The sequence below is a fragment of the Ranitomeya imitator genome, chromosome 4 (assembly GCF_032444005.1).
Source record: "Ranitomeya imitator isolate aRanImi1 chromosome 4, aRanImi1.pri, whole genome shotgun sequence".
Classification (NCBI taxonomy): Eukaryota; Metazoa; Chordata; class Amphibia; order Anura; family Dendrobatidae; genus Ranitomeya; species Ranitomeya imitator.
In genome coordinates, this window is record NC_091285.1 from 524484086 (window position 1) to 524506891 (window position 22806).

Genomic DNA, 22806 nt, shown 5'->3' on the forward strand with positions numbered 1-22806 from the left:
CATGGGCTGTTATATACTATGTGGGCTGTGCTATATATTACGTGGGCTGTGTTATATACTATCTGGACTGTGCTATATATTACGTGGGTTGTGTTATATACTGCGTGGCTGCTATCTATTACGTGGGCAGTGTTATATACTGCGCGGGCTGTGTTATATACTGCGTGGCCTGTGTTATATACTGCGTGGCCTGTGCTATATACTGCGTGGCCTGTGCTATATACTGCGTGGGCTGTGTTATATACTATGTGGGCTGTGTTATATACTGCGTGGCTGCTATATACTACGTGGCCAGTGTTATATACTGCGTGTGCTGTATTATATACTATGTGGGCTATGCTATATATTACGTGGGCTGTGTTACATACTGTGTGGCTGCTATATACTACGTGGGCAGTGTTACATACTGCGTGGGCTGTGTTATATACTATGTGGATGGGCTATATACTGCGTGGGCTGTTATATACTATCTGGACTGTGCTATATATTACGTGGGCTTTGTTATGTACTATGTGGATGGGCTATATACTGCGTGTTTACTATATACGACATGGCTCCTATATACTACGTTTGCATCCTATATCCTACGTGGCCCGTGCTATATACTATGTGGCTGCATACATACATATACACACATACACTGCATACATACATATTCTAGAATACCCGATCCGCATCTCTTTGGCCTAGCATTTGCAATTGCTTCTATCTCGGGACCCGCCCCCTTGCAACCTGTAACACGTGATCCTTTAGGTCTTCATTCTATTGGCTCGCACAGTTTCCCGCCCCTGCCTGACCACGCCTCCACGCCGTTGGCTCTCAGTGGTTACGCCCAGCAGCGGACTGAGCCCAGGGCCCCGCCTCCGACTGATGGCGTCATCGCCCGGCAGCCAATGAGCGCATGCCACACTCCGGCTCTAGGTCCAGTGGCGGCTACTTCCGGCAGGTTTTCTCCCTGTCTCTCCCCGGCTTCCCCTGTAGTCCAGGTCCGGCAGTGCTGCTGAGAGCTCCGCACCGCGCTGCACTCTGACACCGACATGGCGCGCAGCCTCCTCCTCAGCGTCCTGGTCCTTGTGGCCGCCGGCACCGCCAGGGCCTCGGATGTCCTGGACCTCACAGACGACGACTTTGAGAGCAGCATCTCCCAGTATCCGGTCATCCTGGTGGAGTTCTTTGCTCCCTGGTGAGTGGGGTCCTGGGGCTGAGCCTGCAGCGCGGGTGCCATCCCTGCAGTGCCGGAGGAGGAGGTGCAGCGTCTCCTGCAGCACATGGCCGCATATAGGGCGCAGCAGTGCCTGAAAGCCTCGTGTCCTCGGCCCGGTGCAGCTGAGGCCCCAATGCTGAGGCTGTGAGTGCGACCCCTGCACCTATTAGTTGTGCCCCTGTCTGTCAGCCTCCTCCATAGACGTCTGCAGGGTCAGTGATTGTATAGAGCAGCTAATAGCACTGTCCCAGGCAGTGTGTATGTATCTATATCTGCCCCCAGAGCTCTTGTCCCCCTATAGTTAGTGGTGGGGACTTGTTGGTGTAGCTCCTGCCCTTGCACTGGGAATGCCGCATCCTGTGATGTTATATGGCTGCCCCCAGGTCCTGCACTGCTGCGCTGAGTCCTAGCTCCAGTATAGAAGCCCCTGCTGTTATATAATATATATATTATTATGGATCGGAGTCTGACAATTTGTGACAACTTTCTGTTTGGGGTTTGTTTCACTTTTAGTCCCTGGGTGCTTTGTCAGGGTGAGGCTGCAGGGACTTGTAGTCCTGGCAGATTCTGCTCTCCTTCCCGTGCAGCGGTGATGTCACTTTGTGAACTACTGTTCCCGTCCTCCCTTGCTCTGCTGGCAGGGCTGGGCGTGTTCTTGCTGTGGTGTCTGCTTCTGATTGGCTGCTCGGTCTTTGGTGGCTGCGTTGGATTGGCTCGGTGTGTGATGTCTTCCAGGATTTCCTCCTCCTCATCCTGTATGGTTGGAGGCAGCACGATCCTATATACTGGCTGCTGTGATTACATGTATGGCCCCCTGCCCAATAGCTTCCCTGTATGTAGTGAGGCTCTTATAGGCCGCCTTTATCGTCACCATTTATGGCAGTCATTTGTTATACTGGAATTTGTTACTCTATTAAAAAAGATGATCCTGCTTCGTCTACTGCATCACATGGAAGTAAAAAAAAAATGTTTAGCCTTGGTTTTTGCCACTTTAAAATGATCATGATAATATCCCCGCACCCCCATCCCCTGCCACCTTGTTATAAACTATAGGATTATTGGACATCGCCACAGTTCTTATGAAAAGATGAAGGCCATGGGTAGCACCTGATGTTGGGCGAATTCTAGTAATGAGGAAGATTTGTCCCCTGTTGACTCGTTAAAAATACCTCGGAAAGAGATACTGCAGCATCTTAAGCTACTTTCACACTTCCATCGGTACGGGGCTGTCGCAAACCGTCGGCCCAACGGCTGTTGTGCTAATTGTAGCACAACGTGGGCAGCGGGTGCAGTTTTACAACGCATCGGCTGCCCATTGTGGTGAGCGGGGATGAGGAGGCGGAGTTTCGGCCGCGCATGCGCTGTCGAAAATGGCGGACGCGTCGCACAAAAAAAGTTACATTGAACTTTTTTTGTGCGTTGCGTCCGCCAAAACACAACGGATCCGTCGCACAACGGATGCGACCTGTGCCCATCCGTCACGATCCATCGCTAATACAAGTCTATGGGCAAAAACACATCCTGTAAGCACATTTGCAGGATCCGTTTTTTGCCCATAACGACGGATTGCGACGGAGGAAAAAAAAGCCGGATGTACGATGCAGCCTTAGGTGTAGCCATCGTCTCCTGGTGTATAACATGCCTACCTGTAAGAGTGCTGCGAGAAGAGCGGAGTCCGGGTAATCGCTAGTCTCAAACATCACTTGCAGAAATCCCACAATCTGATATGTTACACGTGTCGCTGTGTCCTGTGCGGACATCTGTGCTCCGTAGTGTGCTGGTTTTAGAAACGATTGTTTTTTTTTTTCTAGGTGCGGCCACTGTAAGAAGCTTGCCCCGGAATATGAGGAAGCCGCCACAAAGCTGAAGGGAACTGTTGCGCTGGCTAAGGTACCATGTTCTTTTCTCTCCAAGTCTGTGGCTTGTGCTCTAGTAAAAAGTCCCCTGTACCACAAAAGAGAAACACAGTATAGAGTGCCAATATATCATAGATTTTATTAAATAGTTAAAAAAAATCAATCAATAAGTACCCGAGGTAACTACTAAAAGCAGGGACAGCTACTACTAATGTATACAACAAGTTGTTCCAAAACAGTGCCTGCATATAAAAAGTTAGTACTGATCCAAATCACAAGCACATCAACTACATAGTGTAGGGGTATTGCGCCCTGTCAGAATCAATGATGGCAGTGTAGTAAGATAATAATAAGCAGCACTTACATGGAGTATATCTTATGTGTGGCGTCCCCGCCGCACGTTTTGCTTCCTTCGACGAAGAAGCGAAATGTGCGTTGGGACGGCGGGGACGCCACACATAAGATAATAAGCAGCACTTACATGCAGTATATCTTGTGTGGCGTCCCCGCCGCCACAACGCACACTTCGCTTCTTCGTCGAAGAAGCGAAATGTGCGGCGGGGACGCCACACATAAGATATACTCCATGTAAGTGCTGCTTATTATTATCTTACTACACTGCCATCATTGATTCTGACAGGGCGCAATACCCCTACACTATGTAGTTGATGTGCTTGTGATTTGGATCAGTACTAACTTTTTATATGCAGGCACTGTTTTGGAACAACTTGTTGTATACATTAGTAGTAGCTGTCCCTGCTTTTAGCAGTTACCTTGGGTACTTTTTGCTTGATTTTTTTTTAACTATTTAATAAAATCTATGATATATTGGCACTCTATACTGTGTTTCTCTTTTGTGGTTGATATATGATCCAGTTTTTTTGTGCCCCTGAGACTTGATATGGGTTTAGAGATGTAGTTACGACCTGAGTATAAAACGGCCCCCCCCCTAATTTTGCCACAAAAACTAGGAAAACTTAATGACTCAAGTATAAGCCTAGTGTGGAAAATGCAGCAGCTACCAGTAAATGTCAGAAATAAAAATAGATGCCAATAAAAGTAAAATGAATTGAGACATCAGTAAGTTGTGTTTTTGAATATCCATATTGAATCAGGAGCCCCATATAATGCTCCATACAGTTCATGATGGGCCCCATATAATGCTCCATGCAAAATATGCACCATAAGGTTCTCCATATTAAAATATGCCCCATATAATGCTGCACAAACGTTGATTATGACCCCATAAGATGCTCCATAGACATTTGCCCCATGTGCTGTTGCTGCGATTAAAAAAAAAAAAATCACATACTCTCATCTTGTCGCTCTGGCCCCCGGCACTTGCTTTAATCACCTTTCCCCGTTCCACCGCTGGGCTCCACTGCGTCTTCTGCACTGAATTTCAGGCAGAGGGTGGCGCGCGCACTAATCGCGTCATCATGCCCTCTGACCTGAGCATCACTGCAGAGGACGCAGAAGACTGAGCAGGGCGGTGGAACGCGGACAGGCGAATATCGTGCAATGCATCCGTTATACTCGCCTGCTCCTGGCGCGGTCCCTGCACATTCCTGGTTCTCCGGGCTCCGGCAGCTTCTTCCAGCATTGAGCGGTCACATGGTACCGCTCATTACAGTAATGAATGTGCGGCTCCACCCCTATGGGAGTGGAGGCAGGTACTTATTCATTACTGTAATGAACGGTACCATCATTATACACACATAAATCAAACATACACTTATTTGGTATCACCGCTTTCATAATTGCCCAATCTACTGTGTATATATCTGTTATGGGCATGGCTTATTATAGCTGGTTTTCTTGTATGTATAGGCCTTATTCATGGGTCCATTTAACCTGTCTTCTTTGGGGTGAGGGTTATTGGGCTGCTCTTTGTATTTTTGTATTGGGGACACAGGTAACCATGGGTGTATGCTGCTGTCGGTAGGAGGCTGACACTATGCAAAAAAGGAAACTAGCTCCTCCTCAGCAGTATACACCCACCGACAGGCACAAAGTACCTCAGTTTAAGCTTAGTGTCTGTAGGAGGCAGACCTGGATCTGATCCCAGATCCGTCTTTTCCTTTTCAGGTCACCTGTTGTTTTATTAATCTTTTCCCTTTGTCTTTCAGGTTCTTTAGCTTCAGGGTAATAGGAGGTAATTTCTCACCCTGTTTTCCCACACTTGTGTGACCGAGAGAGCAGTGTGGTATCACCTCCATTGCCCACTCTCGGACCCGCAGGCAGGACTTTCTCCCCTGTCACCTTTACGGGCGTTTCAGGGTGATTACTGGTGGCCAGTCCTAGCCTTTTCCCCTCCTCACCCCTCTCCTTGGAGAGGGCTGAGAGGAAGACTGTGGTCACCAGTGGTGACCTCCCCCCTTCTTGTAAGGGGTTGATGCCATCTTCTGCACTGTCCGGAGACGGTGCGGGAAGGAGGATCCCGGATTCCAGTGACCCTCACCCACCCTGAGGGCTCCTGATGTTAACCTAGTCAGTGAAGAGGGATTCGGGACTCACCTTTAGGCTATGTGCACACGTTCAGGATTTCTCTCAGAAAATTCCTGAGAAAAACCGGACATTTTCTGCAAGAAATCTGCATGCGGTTTTTTCCAGACATTTCCCAATGCATTTTGTAGTTGGAAATCTGCAAAAAAAAAAAAACGCAAAATTAATGAACATGCTGCGGTTTTTACCGTGATGCCTTTTTTTTTCGCGAAAAAAAAAAAAAAAACGCATCATGTGCACAAAACATGCGGAATTCATTCTAAATGATGGGGTGCTTATTGTATGCGGTTTTTTTTGCGGTTTTATAGCGTTCTTATTGGGAAAAACCGCAACGTGTGCACACAGCCTTACAGGTATTTCCTTTTCTCTATCCCTGGCAGCTACCCGCCTGCCTCACCGTTTACCCTCGAACGCTTGCCAGAACGTGACGTCACTGAACGACATCGGCCATCTTTTCTTCGTTACCGCCCCCGCATTAAGCACACTTATTACGAACTTTTCTCCCTATAAAGGGGCCTCCTCTTTCTGCCCGGTGCACTCCTCTGGCGGCACAGCCAATAGGAAGGACTCCTGACTAGGATCTTCGTTAATGCCGTTTCCGGCCCTGTCACAGCAGGTGCCGAGACTTTGCATAATTCCATGTCCTCCGTTAATTTAGCCCCCGGCTTTGGGCCCCTGCTACCTGATACTGTCAGACGTGGCCAACTTTCATACCGGACCTGGACTTTGGTTAATGCCATATTCCGGTCCTGTCATTGCAGGTGCCGAGGCTTCGCATAGTTACATGTCCTCTGTTAATTTAGCCTCCGGCTTTGGGGCCTCCTCCCAGACTGTGTAGCCACGCCCAATTACTGGGTCCCCGGCCAATAAGCGGTCGCCCTCTGCTTAGCCACGCCTCCTTACTGGACTCTCGGCTAACTTTGGCACGCCGTACGCTGAGGCCCTGTCTCCTGGCCTATGAGTGTCTTTTTCTCTCTCCCTTTCTCCCGAGACACGCCCCCCGCAGGGGGGACATAGTGTGTCTGTCTGCAAGGTGTGGGAAGATTCGAAACCGTATGAAGATTCGTGCAGTCACCATCGTCTTCCAAAGGGCACAACAGGGCAGCGCCGTCTGTTATCAGGTATGACCAGCCCAGGCTGGTTAATTTCTCTCTTCATAAGGGCTTAGACTAGGGCTAAAGCCAGAGAGAGCTATCACTTATGCCCAATCTCAGGGAGGCCCATTCCTGTCCCTATAATCCGCAATGCCTGCGCCATCTGTAAAACAGAACTGGCATTCAGAGAAACCCTCCCAATGCCTGGGACGAGAGCATTCCCCTCCCTCCAGAGTGGGCTGTTGCCATGTCAGTCGGTCTCAGATCTGACTAAAGTCCCACAGTCCCTGGTCCAGGTCCTGGTAAGACATCTCCATTCGTCTTCTGCCACCAGTGCTCCGAACACCTCTCACGGTGATTCGCACGCACCTGACCGCGACCTTCACAGGGACAAATCGGGAATAAACTAAAGGAACCTGCGGGCCCCTCTACCTTCTCTTGGAGGCACACCTCATCCCATGCCCCTCCTCGGAGGCGGCCTTTGGGTTGGATATGGACTCTCAGTCTGAGTTCGGTACAGACCAGACCTGGAAGATGCAAGATATGCTCAATAGTCTCATCTTGGCAGATAACCAAAATTCAGAACCTAAGGGAGGACGAGGCACCTGCTCAGGAGCACTCCGTTACTTTCAAATGGGTAAAATGTCCTTCCCGGAGTTTTCCCTAATCACAGGGAAGTTGTCATGATTATGTCTAAACACTGGGAACACCCTGAAAAGCGCTTCCTGGATTGGGAGACGCTACACAATAAATGAGCAGAATCCCTAATGTGGATCCTCCGGCTTCTCGCCTGTCCTCCAAAACAACCTTATCTTTACTGATCAGTGCATCGCTTACAGATTCTTCAGACGAACAGATTGAATCCTTGGCTAAGTCAGACAGATCTGGCAGACCAGATCACCATGCCGGCATATCTCTCGTGATCGCTCCCTTTTGATGCAACTGGTTCACCTGCCACGGCTACCAGCAACATCATTGCTATACGCCGCACTCTGGCTTTGCTTTCCAAGGCTGTGGACCTTTGGATCCGAACTGGGTCAAATATTTTTGGATGTCACCGGTGGCAAAAGCACCTCGCTTTCCTGGTCCCAGCTTAAATGTCCTTTTTAATAGGAAAAGGTTGCTTCATTCTTGAGAAAGATAGCTGCCTCGGCTGCCAGCAACATCGTTGATATATGCCTTTGCCTTCCAAAGTTCTAGTCCTTTTTGATCCAGGCTGGATCAAATATTTTCGGATGCCACCGACCGGAAAAGCACCTTGCTTTCCCGGTCCATGTCTAAATGTCCTTTTTAATAGGAAAGGTTGCTTCAATCTCGAGAGAGATAGCGACTTTCGCTACAAAATCAACCTTTCTTCTCCAGGAAGAAGCTTCCTTCTTTTTTTGCCCACCAAGACATACAGTGCAGGCTCCAGGAGTTCTTCAGGCTGTCCTTTACCTACCACGCACAGGAGTGATCGTACCCGTTTCCAGGAACGTACGGTTTTCAGGGTTCTACTCTATTCCTTTAGGCGGATCGCTCCCTCCCTTTTTGGACCTGTTAACCTGAGATGTTCAGTTCTGTCTTTTAAGCTATGGTCTGCGATCCAGGAGGGTCTTTATCAGTTCTCGGCCCTTCCTTGCGACCTAGCCTCTGCTCCCAGACACTATTCACGTCATGGCAGCGGTCAGGAAAATCCTTCTCTCCAAGGGTGTTTTCATATTTCCCTACTTGAACGATCTTCTGTTTAAGGAGCAGTCCCACTGAAACTGCAACCGGAGTCTTCAGTTTACTCAAGATATCCTGGTCCATCTCAGCTAGATTATAAACAGAGAAGTTCTCCCTCACCTTTGCTCAGAGCATGGGTATTCTAGGTATAAGGTTCGACACGACCCAAGCCCGTGTCTTCTTTCCAAAGGAGAAGGTTTTCATTACTGTGCCAAGGGTTCCGTACTCTAAAGCGACCAGCTTATCTCTGATACGGTCCTGCTTATGAGTTCTAGGGGAAAGGCATTGTTGCCACGGAAGCCATTCCTTTTGCCCAGTTCCATGCCTGTCCTCTTCAGTTGGCCCTCTGGTTGTCTCCCCGCATGATCCCGTGCTTCTACCTCTCAAGATGAGGAAGTCCCTCACCTGGTGACACTGTCGGCATCAGTCCTATGTAGGAAGTCCTTCCTTCCTCTCTGGTGGCAGGTCTTCGCCACCGGCGCCAGTCTCCTCATTTGGGGAGCCATTTTTTCTTCGTCCCACAGCCCAGGGCCACTGGAATGCCAATCTCCTGGAGATCAGGGCAATTTTCTTTGCTCTTTACCAGTGGCATTCTCCCTTTCAGAGCCAGCCGGTCTCCACACAGTTGGACAACGCCACGGCCGAGGCTTACATAAATAGTCAAGGCGGAACTTGCAGCAAACAGGTTAAGTTAGAGGTAACAAGAATTCGGCGATGGGCAGAAAGTCACGTTTCTGCAATATCAGCCATGCACTTTCTGACAGTAGAAAATCTGACAACCGATTTTCTGAGCCATCAGGGTCCTGCTTGGGTGGGTGCTTGCTCAGCTCTGTCTTCATCCAAATATGCTGAAATTTGGCTCTCCGGACATCGGCCTCATGGCGTCTCGGGTAAACCATGAGGTTCCTTGCTTCGTAACCAGGTCCCGGGACCAGCTACCCACCTATTTAGATTCCCTGGTAATATTGTGGTCACAATCTCTCGCTCTCTCGCTTTGTGTTTTCCCCATCTGGTCATTCAGGCCATGATTGGGGCCAAGAAACCAGCATCCTGGTGTATCCACTACAAATACTGAAAAGACTTCTTCTAGTGGAGTGTGGACTGGGGTTGGTCCTCATGTCCTTTTCTCTTCCTTTCATTCTCTATTTTCTTCAAGTTGTGGCCCACCTGGCACCTCCTTATTGTCTTCCAATAGATCCATGGGTTTTTTATCCTCTCCTTTTACGCTCTGCAGCGCGCCACTGAGTCCGTTCAAGACATCACATTTTTTTCTCTTGTCTGGGACAGTTGTCGTCTTAGTTAAATTATGTCTATCAGGAGAGTTTCCGGGCAAACAGCCTCTTCCGGGGGTGAAGGCTCACTCCGCGCTGCGGTGGGGGCCTCCTAGGTTTTTTGTTACCAGGTTTTTGCTTCCAGTTTGTAAGACCCGCAACCTGGTTATCTTTACCCTCTTTTGCGAGGTTCATACACATGCCTCATCTGATTCAGGCCTGGGAAGGAAGGTGCTGCTGGCGGCGGTTTTCCACCGACTGACTTGAGCTCATTTATTCCTTGGATCTTCCTGTTTCCCACCCTAGGGACTGCTTTGGGATGTCCCATGGTTACCTGTGTCCCCCAATGAAGCGATAAAGAAAGGTATTTTTGGTACTCACCGTAAAATCTTTCTTGAAGCCTTCATTGGGGGACACAGCACCCTCCCTTACTGTTACAATTATGTGGTCTATGTGCCTTCTTTGTTGTAATGGTACATATGTTGAGCTTTTGGCTGCTTCTCCTACTGCTTTAACACTAACGGAGGTACTTTGTGCCTGTCTGTGGGTGTATACTACGGAGGAGGAGCTAGTTTCCTTTTTTTGCATAGTATCAGCCTCCTTAGGACCGCAGCATACACCCATGGTTACCTGTGTCCCCCAGTGAAGGCTCCAAGAAAGATTTTTACGGTGAGTACCAAACATCCCTCTTTTTCTATTTTACTATAAGGCTATGTGCACACGTTCAGGATTTTTCGTGTTTTTTCCGTCCGTTTTCCACAGGAAAAACGCTTAAATGCATACATAAGCATCCCATCATTTTTAATACATTCTGCAATTTTTGTGCACATGATGCGTTTTTTTTCCCGCGAAAAAACTCATTGCGGTAAACGCAGCATGTTCATTAATTTTGCGTTTTTGTCGCCATTGAGAAGCTCCGGGGGGGAAAAAAACGCATGCGGATTTGTTGCAGAACATGTTGGGTTTTGTTCAGGAAATTTCTGCAAGAAATCCTGATGTCTGCACATAGCCTAAAGGATGTGCATACTATTATTAGTTGTCGTTTTTTTTTCTCTGTTCTTATACATTGTGATTAGAAGTTGCCACAACATGCATGTTGTCTTAAATTGACTAAAATGTTTTCCTCAGGTTGACTGTACTGCTAACTCCAACACCTGCAACAAGTATGGAGTCAGCGGCTACCCTACGCTTAAAATCTTCAGAAACGGTGAAGATTCTGGATCTTATGATGGTCCTCGGTCTGCTGGTAAGATGAACTGTTAAGTAGAGGATAAGAGAAGATTGTATAAAAGTACAGGGATTTCTGCATGTGGGAGTCAACATAAACCAGACGGTTCCTGCACATTATCACTGCAGCAATGGCTTCATTAAGTCAAGGGGAAAAAAAAAGTTGTCAGGGCCAGCTCTAGTAAATAACTTTGCTTTCACACTGTACCTTTCATAAGGTCACGAAAACCTTTTGATACAGGATATGTCAACACTTAATATATATATTTTTTTTTAAATGCTTTATTTTTCTTGTAACTGGAGCTGGTTTATCTGCCCCAATTACAGGACAAATTCAACCTACTGGCTGCATAGCTGTCTGGGTTTCTCCGAATCCAGCGTTCCTCTTCCCTACATCCATTGATCATCTGCCCTCTTTGCCTTCTGTACAGTGTCATGCAGCTGCACTACTATGCACTGACATTTTAAAACTGTAGATTCTGGAAACCCGTCCTCCCCACCCCCCCCCACCCCAACTTTTTTTCATCTCTAGGTGGTCCATAAGTAGTTAAGCAAGCTTAACAATCGTTTCACATGTTGACAAATGAGCAATTCACACTTTTGATTGAATAGCCTGTTTAGGCTACTTTCACACTAGCGTCGTACTCGGCCCGTCGCAATGCGTCGGGTCAACGTACCGACGCATACTGTGGAAGCGCCGCACAACGGGGGCAGCGGATGCCCAGAGGGGGTGGAGTTCTGGCCGCACATGCGCAGTTGGAAATGGCGGACACAACACACCAAAAAAGTTACATGCAACGTTTTTTGGTGCCGACAGTCCGCCACAGCATGACGGTTGCGACGTGTGGCAAAACGTCGCAATGCGTCGCTAATGTTAATCTATGGAGAAAAAACGCATCCTGCAAGCAATTTTGCAGGATACGTTTTTTTCTCCAAAACGACGCATTGCGATGTATCCCAAACAACGCTAGTGTGAAAGTATCTTTAGACAGGCTGATAATCTGGAAACTAGCATTCCCAGTAACGTGCTAATGCAATTGTAGCCTTATAGTAAAACACTTGGATGTAATATCTTCTGCAAGTCTATTATGCTGTCTGCACAAAATAATAAAATAAGATTGAAAATTAGAACTTCCTTTAGAGCTGATTGCAGACGGTGAGATATTCCCTACCAAGCGTGTATATTTAGGCTAGTCCTAGGTCTAGAGATTACTGGCTTGTAACACTCAAGCAAAGCGGCTCCGTTCTGACCACTGTACATGGGCTTTTTGCTTCCATTATGACATTACATGTCTACTTTGCATGCATAACGTTCCCTGAGTTGTTAAGGTATAAATGGTAATGACTATTCTCAGTTTGTAACGTTACCAAATCTTTCTTCAAAAAGACTAATTTGTACAGTTTGATACACATGGCTCTTGGATATTAATTAAATATAACGGGCCATGAATCCTTTTTTTATAGCGATTTGTGGGCATTTCCATCTATACCTATGGAGAGGCATTGTTGAATGACTGCTGTGATCTTGTGCCAGTCTAGTATGAGGGGATCTGAGTGATTCTTACAATCATTTATACACTTTACCTCATTGTATTTCCTTAGATGGCATTATCAGCACAATGAAGAAACAGGCCGGCCCTGCATCTGTCGATCTACAATCTGTCGAAGCTTTTGAGAAGTTCATTAGTGACACTGACGCATCTGTAGTTGGTGAGGATCCCAAAGCAAATTTACCCTTCTCTGGTTTACGATCACTGGTCCCGGTTTATGAAGACAAGACTAACTCTTTCCTTCCTCTCATCCTAGGCTTCTTCCGGGATCTGTATGGCACCACTCATTCTGAATTTCTGAAAGCTGCCAATACATTAAGAGAGAAATACCGATTTGCGCACACTGACGAAGATGAGCTTGTGGATAAATATGATTCCAATGGAGAGTAAGTACATATTGTCCTGTAGGTGTGACGGATGTGGTGGGGGGGCTGTACATTGTCAAGGTAAAGGCTCATCTGTCCTTTGTGCTCAGGGGTATCGTCTTATTCCGTCCACCTCGTCTTGCAAACAAGTTTGAAGACATCTCGGTCACATTCCCTGCCGATGAGAAGATCACTTCCCACAAAATAAAGAAGTTTATCCAGGATCACATGTAAGTAGATCTCTGAAGTGGTATTTGAGGTACTGGTGCCAGTGTGAGTACTGGCCCGTAGATCTCACTGAACAGTATGATGCTGAAGGCTCTGCAGTTTGGTGGTTTGCCGCCCTCACTTGAATATGGGAGTGATCCATAGACTATACTGCGAGAGGATGATAATGTCTCTGGGTCTAGTGTGCAGACTGTGCCCCAATAATTTCCAATGTTTCTTCTTCCTCCTACTTTGATCCTATGTTGTCACACATGACCAATAGAACAATTCAAGAATTTATAAAGAATTATCCTGACATGAGAAGCTTTATTCTTTGAAATATTGTCTGTGATATTGTGCAATAATATTATTTCATGGACATGTTGCGTTTTTTTTAATTTTATTTTTATTTTTTTTTATGCAGATTTAAAGCTGTTTCAAATCTGCAGCATGTCAATTCTTTCAGCGTCTTCACCCATTTTAACGAGCGCATATTTCATGCAGCGTCTTGCTTGCAAACACCTCAGTATTTTCTGCAGACTTTTCTATTTCAAATTCTGAACATATGCGCGTACCCCAAGCTCTGCCAGGGTATGTGCATAGGTACACCATGTCTGGTCATAAATTGTTGCTACATCCTGTCTCCACTCACTTTTGTGGAGATGGTTGACACTGGCATGAATACACCAAATCACAATTTTTTATTTTTTTTTTTTGCATTGCTTCCAGCCTGGCAAAAAAAAAAAAACTTTGTAACTTTTCAAAGTCTTATTCTAATTTCTTGTGTAAAATGCTTGTGATTCAGGGCCATGATGTTAAACTCTACGCATTTGCTGCTTTATGTATTTTAAGTTTTCCCAATTAAACTACATTTCAGAGTGTCATGCATAAAATGGAGAAAGAAAGAAAAAATACTTATTTATTTTTTAGATTTGGTATCTGCCCTCACATGAATGAAGACAACAGGGAACTAATCCAAGGAAAGGATCTGCTGGTGGCCTATTTTGATGTGGACTATGAGAAGAATCCCAAGGGCTCCAACTACTGGAGAAATAGGTCACTGCATTTTCATTAGTTTTGGCTGTAGAATTTTTTTTTTTCTCCCTTATTCTGTATCTTGCAAACTTCTGATGGTAACCTACCTAATTGTAGAGTATAACATGCTGTATATGCATAGTACCGTTTACAGGTGACCATACTTATGACATTGAAACTTTAATTCCAGAGTAATGATGGTGGCAAAGAAGTTCCTGGATGCCGGCCACCAACTAAATTTTGCTGTTGCCAACCGCAAATCGTTTGCCCACGAAGTGACTGAATTCGGTTTGGACGCCAGTGCTGGAGATGTTCCTGTTGTTGGAATTAAAACGGCCAAAGGAGATAAATATGCCATGCAGGAGGAGTTCACGTAAGTCTACAGTCTAATATACCATAGTTTCACGGAGTAATGCAAATCAGGCCAAGCCTAGAAATCCCCTTTTTGCCAGCATACTGTTTAGGCAGGTTATTAGTGATGAGTGAGCATGCTTTGATAATGTGTTATCTGAGCATGCTCATGTCCTAATAGCGTCCCCGCTCCTGCATGTCTGCAACACATGCAGGGATTGCCCGTTGTTAGGCAGTCCCTGCAGGTGTTAATGTCAAACAGCCGTGAGACATGCAGCTGCGGCGACACGATCGTCTTTTTCGAGCATGCCAAAAACCCTGTTGGGACACGAGCATGCCCTCATCATTACAGGCTATGAATTGTCTGTGTAGTTCCCACTCCACAAGGAAATCTACATATTGAATAAATGTTGTCTTGTGATTCCCCTCTACTAGCCGTGATGGAAAGGCACTGGAGCGCTTCCTTCAAAGCTACTTTGATGGTCAGCTGAAGAAATACATGAAGTCTGAACCTGTTCCTCAAAGCAATGATGGCCCAGTCAAGGTAAAAGCAGCAACAACACCACAAAGGATCTTGAGTCTGAATGGAGGAATATAGTTACTGGGCTGATTCATCGAGCAGAGCATGAATGTTTTCTGGGGTAAAACTGCTTGAAATGTTGTGAAACTTTTGCACAACTTCCGTTTTTACTTCATTCCTGGCCGTTTTGTGTGGGTGTTTTTATATATTTATTTAAAAATAAAAAAAGGAAGAAAGAGGCATGTCGGCCATTATAATCTACTCCACAAAAGTGGAGCAGGTTGCAACAGAAATGTATGCCCGTCCCTGGCAGCGCAATGCCTCTTAATGAATTTGATGCATCTTCAGCTCCCTGCCCAAACTCCAGATTTTATGAAATGTGGTCATTAACTTCTACACTTTGTAGATTTCTGAAGGATTACTACATCAGAATGGTTTGGCAGAATCTGTAACCACAGCTAAGTGTGTCCTGTGGTGTTTAATTGATTTCTATATTGTGTGCATTTTATCAAGGTCCGGTTCAGATGGCTGCATTTCCTTGTCTATTTAAGAATCTTAATGCCCAGTCAGAGGGGGGTCTACCAAACCCACCTTGCAGTCTTGTGTGTACCTATGAGGCTGAAAGTTTGGGTCAAGAGGCCTAAGTCAATTTGAGCACCATGGCCCGTGATATACAACAGACTCCTCTGCTAAAGAGCATAAAATCTGATCTGTAAGATGCTGCATGACTTTTTTTTTTTTTTGTGTGCGCTCAGTTGCCTTTTTTTTTTTTTGCCTTCACTAGTACTGGCTGTGTCCTCTCGCTCAATTCCTGACCTTGACTTCAAGAATGTCAAAACTGCCCTTGTAATGCAATTGTAAGAAAAAAAAAAAAATTCTAAAAATATTTTTTTTTCTTTCCCATGGACTTCCATAGGTCATTGTAGCTGAAAACTTTGATGAAATAGTAAATGATGACAGCAAGGATGTTCTAATTGAGTTCTACGCTCCGTGGTGTGGACACTGCAAAAACCTGGAACCCAAGTACAAGGAACTAGGAGAAAAGGTATGCCTGAATGTTCACCTCGCTGATATTTTGACATGCACTATTAAGTTAGGTTAGTTTACATAACTTGTAGTTGGCCACACAGTTGAAACATTATTCCAACTTGTTTGATTTATCTACTATGGACAAAGGAGCTGAATGGACAGGACATGTGCTGTATGTGAAAAGCGCAGACTTTTTTTTAATTTTTTTTTTTTACAAAAACACATAAGATCTCTCATGTAGGGTTTTTTATTCTCCTGCAAAGTTCCTTCTAATATTAGTAGGCAGAATAGTGCTATTTGGAGATATTGGTGCCCTAACATCCACATGGGCGTGGTGCAATGTTTGGAGGATGGATCCTTGGAGAGTTTGGGGAAGCTATACCCGACTTTGCTGTTGATACGCAAGCTGTGGAGTAGATTGAGGCATGTATGTGGGATCACGGACTTGACTAGATACTCGCCGCTATGGCATAATAACAATCTGAAAGAATTTGATGCATTAGGGGTATTGCTAGAATGGCTGGGCAAAGGGATTCAGTATGTGTATCAAATAATTGAGCAAGGTGAACTGAAACCATTCTCCCAATTGCAGGCGGAATTTGGCCTTGGAAATGCAGGGGAGTATCAGTATCTGCGGATGAGGCATGCTTTTGGAGCTCAGAGTAGGAACGGAGGTATTAGGATTCAAAGGGATATAGTACTGGAGTATGTGTGTAATGACGGGACGACTGGAGGAGTCATATCCACTCTGTACAGGGATCTGTTGCACACTTTCCTATTGGGGTTTCCAATAATGGCGAGAGCTAAATGGGAAAGAGATCTGGGCCCAATGGATAATGAGACTTGGGAGTCGGTGTTGGAATGGATCCCAAGACTGTCGCTGAGTGAACCGTATAGACTGTCACAGCTCTATGTGATACACAGAGTTTATAGGTCTCCGATGGTGCTATATAAGGCAGGATTGCGGAATGACTCTGAATGTCCGAGGTGTAAGTCTACGGATGCAGACATTTTCCATATGATGTGGACATGTCCGAGGTTGGTTGCCTTTTGGGTGGTAGTTTTAAGTCGTATGGAAGGTGCGTATGGATGCACGGTGCCAAGGGATCCAGTTGTATGCTTGTTGGGATGCGTGGATGAGATTGGAGTGGATAAACATCTAAAGATAGCTATAGCCAGATTGTTGTATATGGCTAGGAAGGTGATAGCTAGAAACTGGATTAGGGAAGAGCCGCCGTCAAGAGGAGAATTCCTCCAGTACGTAAAACAGGGCCTGACACTAGAAAAAGGGATTTATAAGAAGAAAGGGAAAACTGAAACGTTCAATAAAATGTGGTCTCCATGGATTGCTATGGGATAGTAATGTGAAGTGTGGCTTATACGATTGGTTGAGGGATTAGACACTCAATTGTTTTAATGATGGTAGTAATTAACAAGACGAGCTGCTTTGTGGGGTGGGGGAGGGGGGCTTTGGGATCGAAGGGGGCTGTTTGAAGGGAGAGGGGGGAAAAATACTCTGTATTGAAAATGCAAATGAAACATGTTAATTGTACTGTTATTCTTAATAAAAATGTATTTGAACAAAAAAAAATCCACATGGGCATTTGTATCAAGTAGAAAACTCATACCACAAATTTAAAAGAAAATTCACCCACCCAGAGAAACAGGTTTTCTTTCCTGACTATTGTCTATCAATAGATAAAGGCTTGTCCCTTCCAAATGTAACCTTTATCTTTATTCCTGTGTTACATAGCTTATCGATGATCCAAACATTGTTATCGCTAAGATGGATGCCACTGCTAATGATGTGCCTTCTTACTATGAAGTCAGAGGGTAAGTAAATTGGTGGTTTCAGACAATGTTTGATTTGAATTTTTTTTTTCTTTCTTTTGGTCTGATTTTGGTTTCAACCTATCCACATAAAGGACCTCTTCCACATTGGTGGTAATAAACAACCAAAAGCCTGTTACCCATGCATTCAGAAACACCCCTGTAGCAGATGGTGGAGTGTTTGTTACTGATTTTTGAAGAGTTTTTTGCTTTTTCCAGGTTTCCCACTATTTACTTTGCACCAGCTGGAAGTAAGCAAAGTCCAAAGAGATATGAGGTGAGATGATCTTCTAAAATTACAAAAGTAGCTAGCTGGGAGCTCCTAGTCACTTGCTATCACTCAGTTACAGATAATAGTCCTGTAAGGGTTTAGCAGTAGTCTGTCAAGAGAAATCCAGTTCAGAAAACATTTTTCTTTTTCTAGCGACAGTTTTGAAAACTTTGTTGCGATAAAGTCAGACTCTCTATATGTACAACAAAGTAGATTTTCAATTAACATGAATAGGAACAGTATCTAAAGTGTGTTTGTGTATATGTATATGTGTATATATATATAGATATAGATATAGATATATATCTATATATCTTTTTTTTTTTTTTTCCTTTCTTTTTTAGCTCATCTGTTATAAAATTCACATATCAAAAATGCTGTGTGAACATGGCCTAGAGCTGCCCGCATACATTGCATTAGCTGCACACCTAATACTCTGCTTGCTTTCTCCATCATAAATTGCTTTGTTTGGATTGTCTAAACAATATGATAGTGAAATATGGAGGAGCAGACATGACTTATCTGCCAAGGGATAAAACGGAAGCTCCTAATGTGTGTTGCTCTGATTATAGGGTGGCAGAGAGGTGAGTGACTTCATCAGCTACTTGAAGAAGGAGGCTTCAAATCCTCCAATAGTGAAAGATGACGAAAAGCCCAAAAAGAAGAAGAAAGAAGAATTATAAATACGATTGTGTCAAAGCAGCCTTTCTGCAGGTTGGGGTTGTCATCCTGACATTATTGGGAATTAATGGGAACACATTGTGGACACTGAAGTAACACTTTCCTGAAGGGAATTTGTCGGTTGAAATAGAGATGATTTCTTAGATGCACTGCTGGAAAGATCCAAGGACCTCTGAATCTGTGGCTTGCCTATGGGGGCACCACTTTTCCATCTAGGCTGGGAGGGATGTGGTTTGGGTGGGGGCTCTAAAATTTGGTATTTGTTTTGTTACTATTTGTTTTTTTAATTTCTTTTGTACATTTGAAACGGATTCGACAATAAACACCCCCCACCTTAATTATTGTCTGACTAATCTATCCTGCTGTTTGAGCGATGCCCGTGGTCTATGGTAAACCAAAATATTTCTCCCGGAATGTTTCTCCATTTAAATGCATCTTTTTGTTTGAATGCACGCCACAGCTGCTCTCGCAGTGAAAGCGCAACATCTCCTTCTCTGCATCTACTGTACTGGAGGAGCACAAGATTCCCTTTTTGTTCACTTTGACAATAAATTAAAGGGCTTGTCCCATGAACAAAGTACTTGTTGTTCGATAGATCTTGGAATAAAATTCCAAGTTCCACAATTTTGATGGGGAGGGGGGGGGGGGGATGTTCCTGTGCAGAGATAAAATTATAACAAACTAGATGGTGGCCCGATTCTAACGCATCGGGTATTCTAGAATATGCATGTCCACGTAGTATATTGCCTAGCCACGTAGTATAGCCACGTAGTATAGCGCCCAGCCAGGTTTGTCACAGGTTAAAAAATTAAAAAAAAAAAAAAACATATACTCACCTTTCCGAGGGAGCCCTTGTAGTCCACGGCAGCTTCTGATCCCAGGGTTGGTATGAGCACAGGACTTGTGATGACATCGCACTCGTGACCGTGACGTCATGGCAGGTCTTTCTAGTGCAGGGCCTGTGATGACGTCGTGGTCCCATGACCGTGACGTCATGGCAGGTCCTTCTGCCACCGGAAACTGCAACAGAAGATGGCGGCCAGCGCGAGCTGCTACGGAGGGTGCGTATAGCAGATTTTTATTTTTAACATTACATTTTTTACTATTGATGCCGCATAGGCAGCGTCAATAGTAAAAAGTTACTATTGACACATGGCATAACGCAGTCCGTTACCGCCGGCATTAACCCTGTGTTAGCGGTGACCAGAGGGGAGTATGCGGGCGACAGGCACTGACTGCGGGGAGTAAGGAGAGGCCATTTTCTTCCGGACTGTGCCCGTCGCTGATTGGTCGCGGCAGCCATGACAGGCAGCTGCCAAGACCAATCAGCGAATGAATAACCGTGACAAACAGAAGGGCAGACGGAAGTGACCCGTAGAAATTATATTGTAGATGTGCCCCTGCTGTGTTACTGTATAATGGCTTTGTCTGACTGTACAGGAACATAGTCTGATCATACCACATCTTCTGGGTAGGGGAGGAAGCAAGAGTATACAGGCTGGGCCATTTATATGGATACACCTAAATAAAATGGGAATGGTTGGTGATATAAACTTCCTGTTTGTGGCACATTAGTATATGGGAAGGGGAAAACTTTTCAAGATGGGTGGTGGCCATGGTGACCATTTTGAAGTCAGCCATTTTTGATCGAACTTTAGTTTGTGTAATTGGAAAAGGGTCATGTGACACAAAACTTATTGAGAATTTCACACGTTAAAACCAAGCATACCTTTTTTTTTTTTCTTAACTTCATTCTTTCATGAGTTATTTACAAGTTTATGACCACTTATAAAATGTGTTCAAAGTGCTGCCCATTGTGTTGGATTGTCAATGCACCCCTCTTCTCCCACTCTTGACACACTGATGGCAACACCACAGAATAAATGCTAGCACAGGCTTCCAGTATCCGTTAATTCTCCAGTCAACTTCCATGACAGCAGTATCAGAGGATGTCTCCCCGCCCTAATAGGGAACAGGAAACGAAGAGGTTAAATACCCCTCCCCTTTCTGCAACCACCAGTGTTTTTCCTGTCCCCTATGGGGCATGAAGAGGTTCTCGGATAGTGCTGCCGTGGCCGGCGATCGGAGCACTGTTACCTTAATGGCCGGGCAGCCGAGATCAGGGGCTCCGCTCTCGTCCTCCTGTGACTGCTCCCATCTCCGCGTCCTCCACGCAACTTGTGACCCCTGTCCTGCCCTTCCTGCGCCTCCTGGTGGGGCAAAGCAGGGCGGTGAAGTGCATCGGGGTCCTCTTGTAGCTCCCCGGCTCTCTCCTCCATCGCTGCTGCTGGAGGCCACGCGCACGCAGCGAAAGTGACGCGTCTGAACTTCCGGTTTCGTCTCCATGCGCTGGAGCACGCGTCAGCCGGCGTCCCAATCCTGCGGCAGCCATGACGGGCGATCACTGACACCCCTATGGACCCTGGGGAGGAGGAGGAGCACAAAATTCGCTGGTGACCTCGATGTACATATATTCCTGGTCGGGGGAAGCCTCTAGGTAAGGCCTCTGTCATGTCCCTTTTCTGACCAGTGACTGACTGACCCTATGGACGGCGACAAACCCCTGCACTCTGCTTCTGCAGAGCCCAGCGTTCACCCTCGTACTGTAAGTGCTGTCCAGTTATTTATGAAGTGACTTAGTCCACCTTTTCTCTTTTTAGGGAGAAAAGGTCCCTGCCCCTAGAAAAGATAAGATGCCCAGCCGCAAGTGTGGTGCATGTGCGTCCAAGCTTCACTCCGGTTATAAGAAAAAGCTCTGCCAACCTTGCACGGCTGAAGTGCTGCGTAGTGAACAGCCTTCTCTTCTGGACAGCATCAGAACCCTCATCAATCAGGAGGTCCAATCCTTTGTGGCGGCTCTGTCTCAGGCTCCGACACCACAGCCCCCTCCTAAGAAATGGAAGATGGCTCCTATTCAATCTGACTCGGGCGAGATCCATACCTCGGGTTCAGAGGACATTTGGGAGAATGAGGGTTCTACTTCCACCCCCAAATCTGATAAAAAATATCTCTTCTCTTCCGAAGATGTGGAAGAGCTAATTTCCATGGTGAGGGGCACCATGGGGGTAGAGGAGGAGGTAGCGAGTCACTCCGTTCAGGATGATATGCTTGGAGGTTTAAAGCCTAGGACCCCGAAGGGGTTCCCTATAAATGAGAATATTAAAAATCTTGTCCTTCATGAGTGGGGCCTACCTGAGAAAGGTTTGAGTGTCACATCAGAATTAAAGACTCGTCTCCCTCTTGATGGGGACTGTTCTTTATGGGAAATGCCTAAGGTAGATGTACAGGTGTCCAGGGTAACCAAAAACGGCTCTACCCAAAGATCCTATGGATCGAAAAATTGAGAGCTTACTGAGGAAATCCTAGGACACATCTACTACTGAAGACAAATGTGGCCTCTACATGTGTTGCCAGATCCCTATTTCTCTGGTTACGTACCTTTAGAAAATCACCTTTCTCAGGGGACAGCAAGAGAGGAGATTATAAATTCCCTACCACTACTTCAGAAGGCAACATTGTTCCTTGCAGATGCTTCCGCTGAATCTGTACGGGTAGCCGCTGGGTCTGCAGTTCTCTCCAATTCCGCTAGGAGAGCTCTATGGCTTAAATCCTGGGGAGGTGACATAACTTCTAAGTCAAAACTATGTGGTATTCCCTTTCAGGGACATTATATGTTCGGGCCAGCCCTCGATGACATCCTAGGCAAGGCTACAGATAAAAAGAAAGCTCTTCCGGAGCAAAAAAGCTCTAGGAAACGCTTTTTTTCTCTTCGCCACGACAGCACCCACTGAGAGAGGGGATCCGCCCCTAGGAACAGGAAACCCTACGGAGAGATAAAAGGGGCGGTCCCCCTCGCTCCCACAGTTTGGTTTCCTGTTCCTACGGGAAGATCCACGGAGAAGAGGATTCCCAGCCTGGACGCCGCTTGCGCAGTTTACCTGTGAGGACGGCAAGGGCTCCAGGACTGGATGCAGCGTCGGGGGTGCTGATTCAGTTTTCCCCCCTCTGCTGGCAGACGTCGCGAGACCGGGTCGTGGGGGCCGGTTCGCGGCAGATGTCCGGCGGTCTGCGAGGCAAGCACCAGGTGGTAGCGTCGCGCCGTC

At 45.9% G+C, this 22806-nt stretch overlaps 1 protein-coding gene across 1 annotated transcript; it reads left to right on the plus strand.

Moving 5' to 3' along the window:
* Positions 1-854: 854 nt before the first annotated feature.
* On the plus strand, positions 855-19041 carry PDIA3 (protein disulfide isomerase family A member 3). The gene is made up of 13 exons (XM_069766141.1): positions 855-1183; positions 3016-3094; positions 10766-10883; positions 12467-12574; positions 12671-12800; positions 12890-13009; positions 13917-14042; positions 14212-14394; positions 14808-14916; positions 15809-15937; positions 17675-17754; positions 17971-18028; positions 18595-19041. The coding sequence occupies exons 1-13, from the start codon at positions 1038-1040 to the stop codon at positions 18703-18705; spliced, it is 1497 nt and encodes a 498-aa protein (XP_069622242.1). The 5' UTR covers positions 855-1037; the 3' UTR covers positions 18706-19041.
* The last annotated feature ends 3765 nt before the right edge of the window (positions 19042-22806 follow it).

Bases quoted from the DNA above. Each gene is read 5' to 3' on its own strand.
- PDIA3 (XM_069766141.1), top strand. From the start codon at position 1,038: ATGGCGCGCAGCCTCCTCCTCAGCGTCCTGGTCCTTGTGGCCGCCGGC. The intron at 14,917-15,808 runs GTAAAAGCAGCA...GGACTTCCATAG, and splicing joins GCAATGATGGCCCAGTCAAG to GTCATTGTAGCTGAAAACTT. The intron at 17,755-17,970 runs GTAAGTAAATTG...TGCTTTTTCCAG, and splicing joins TCTTACTATGAAGTCAGAGG to GTTTCCCACTATTTACTTTG.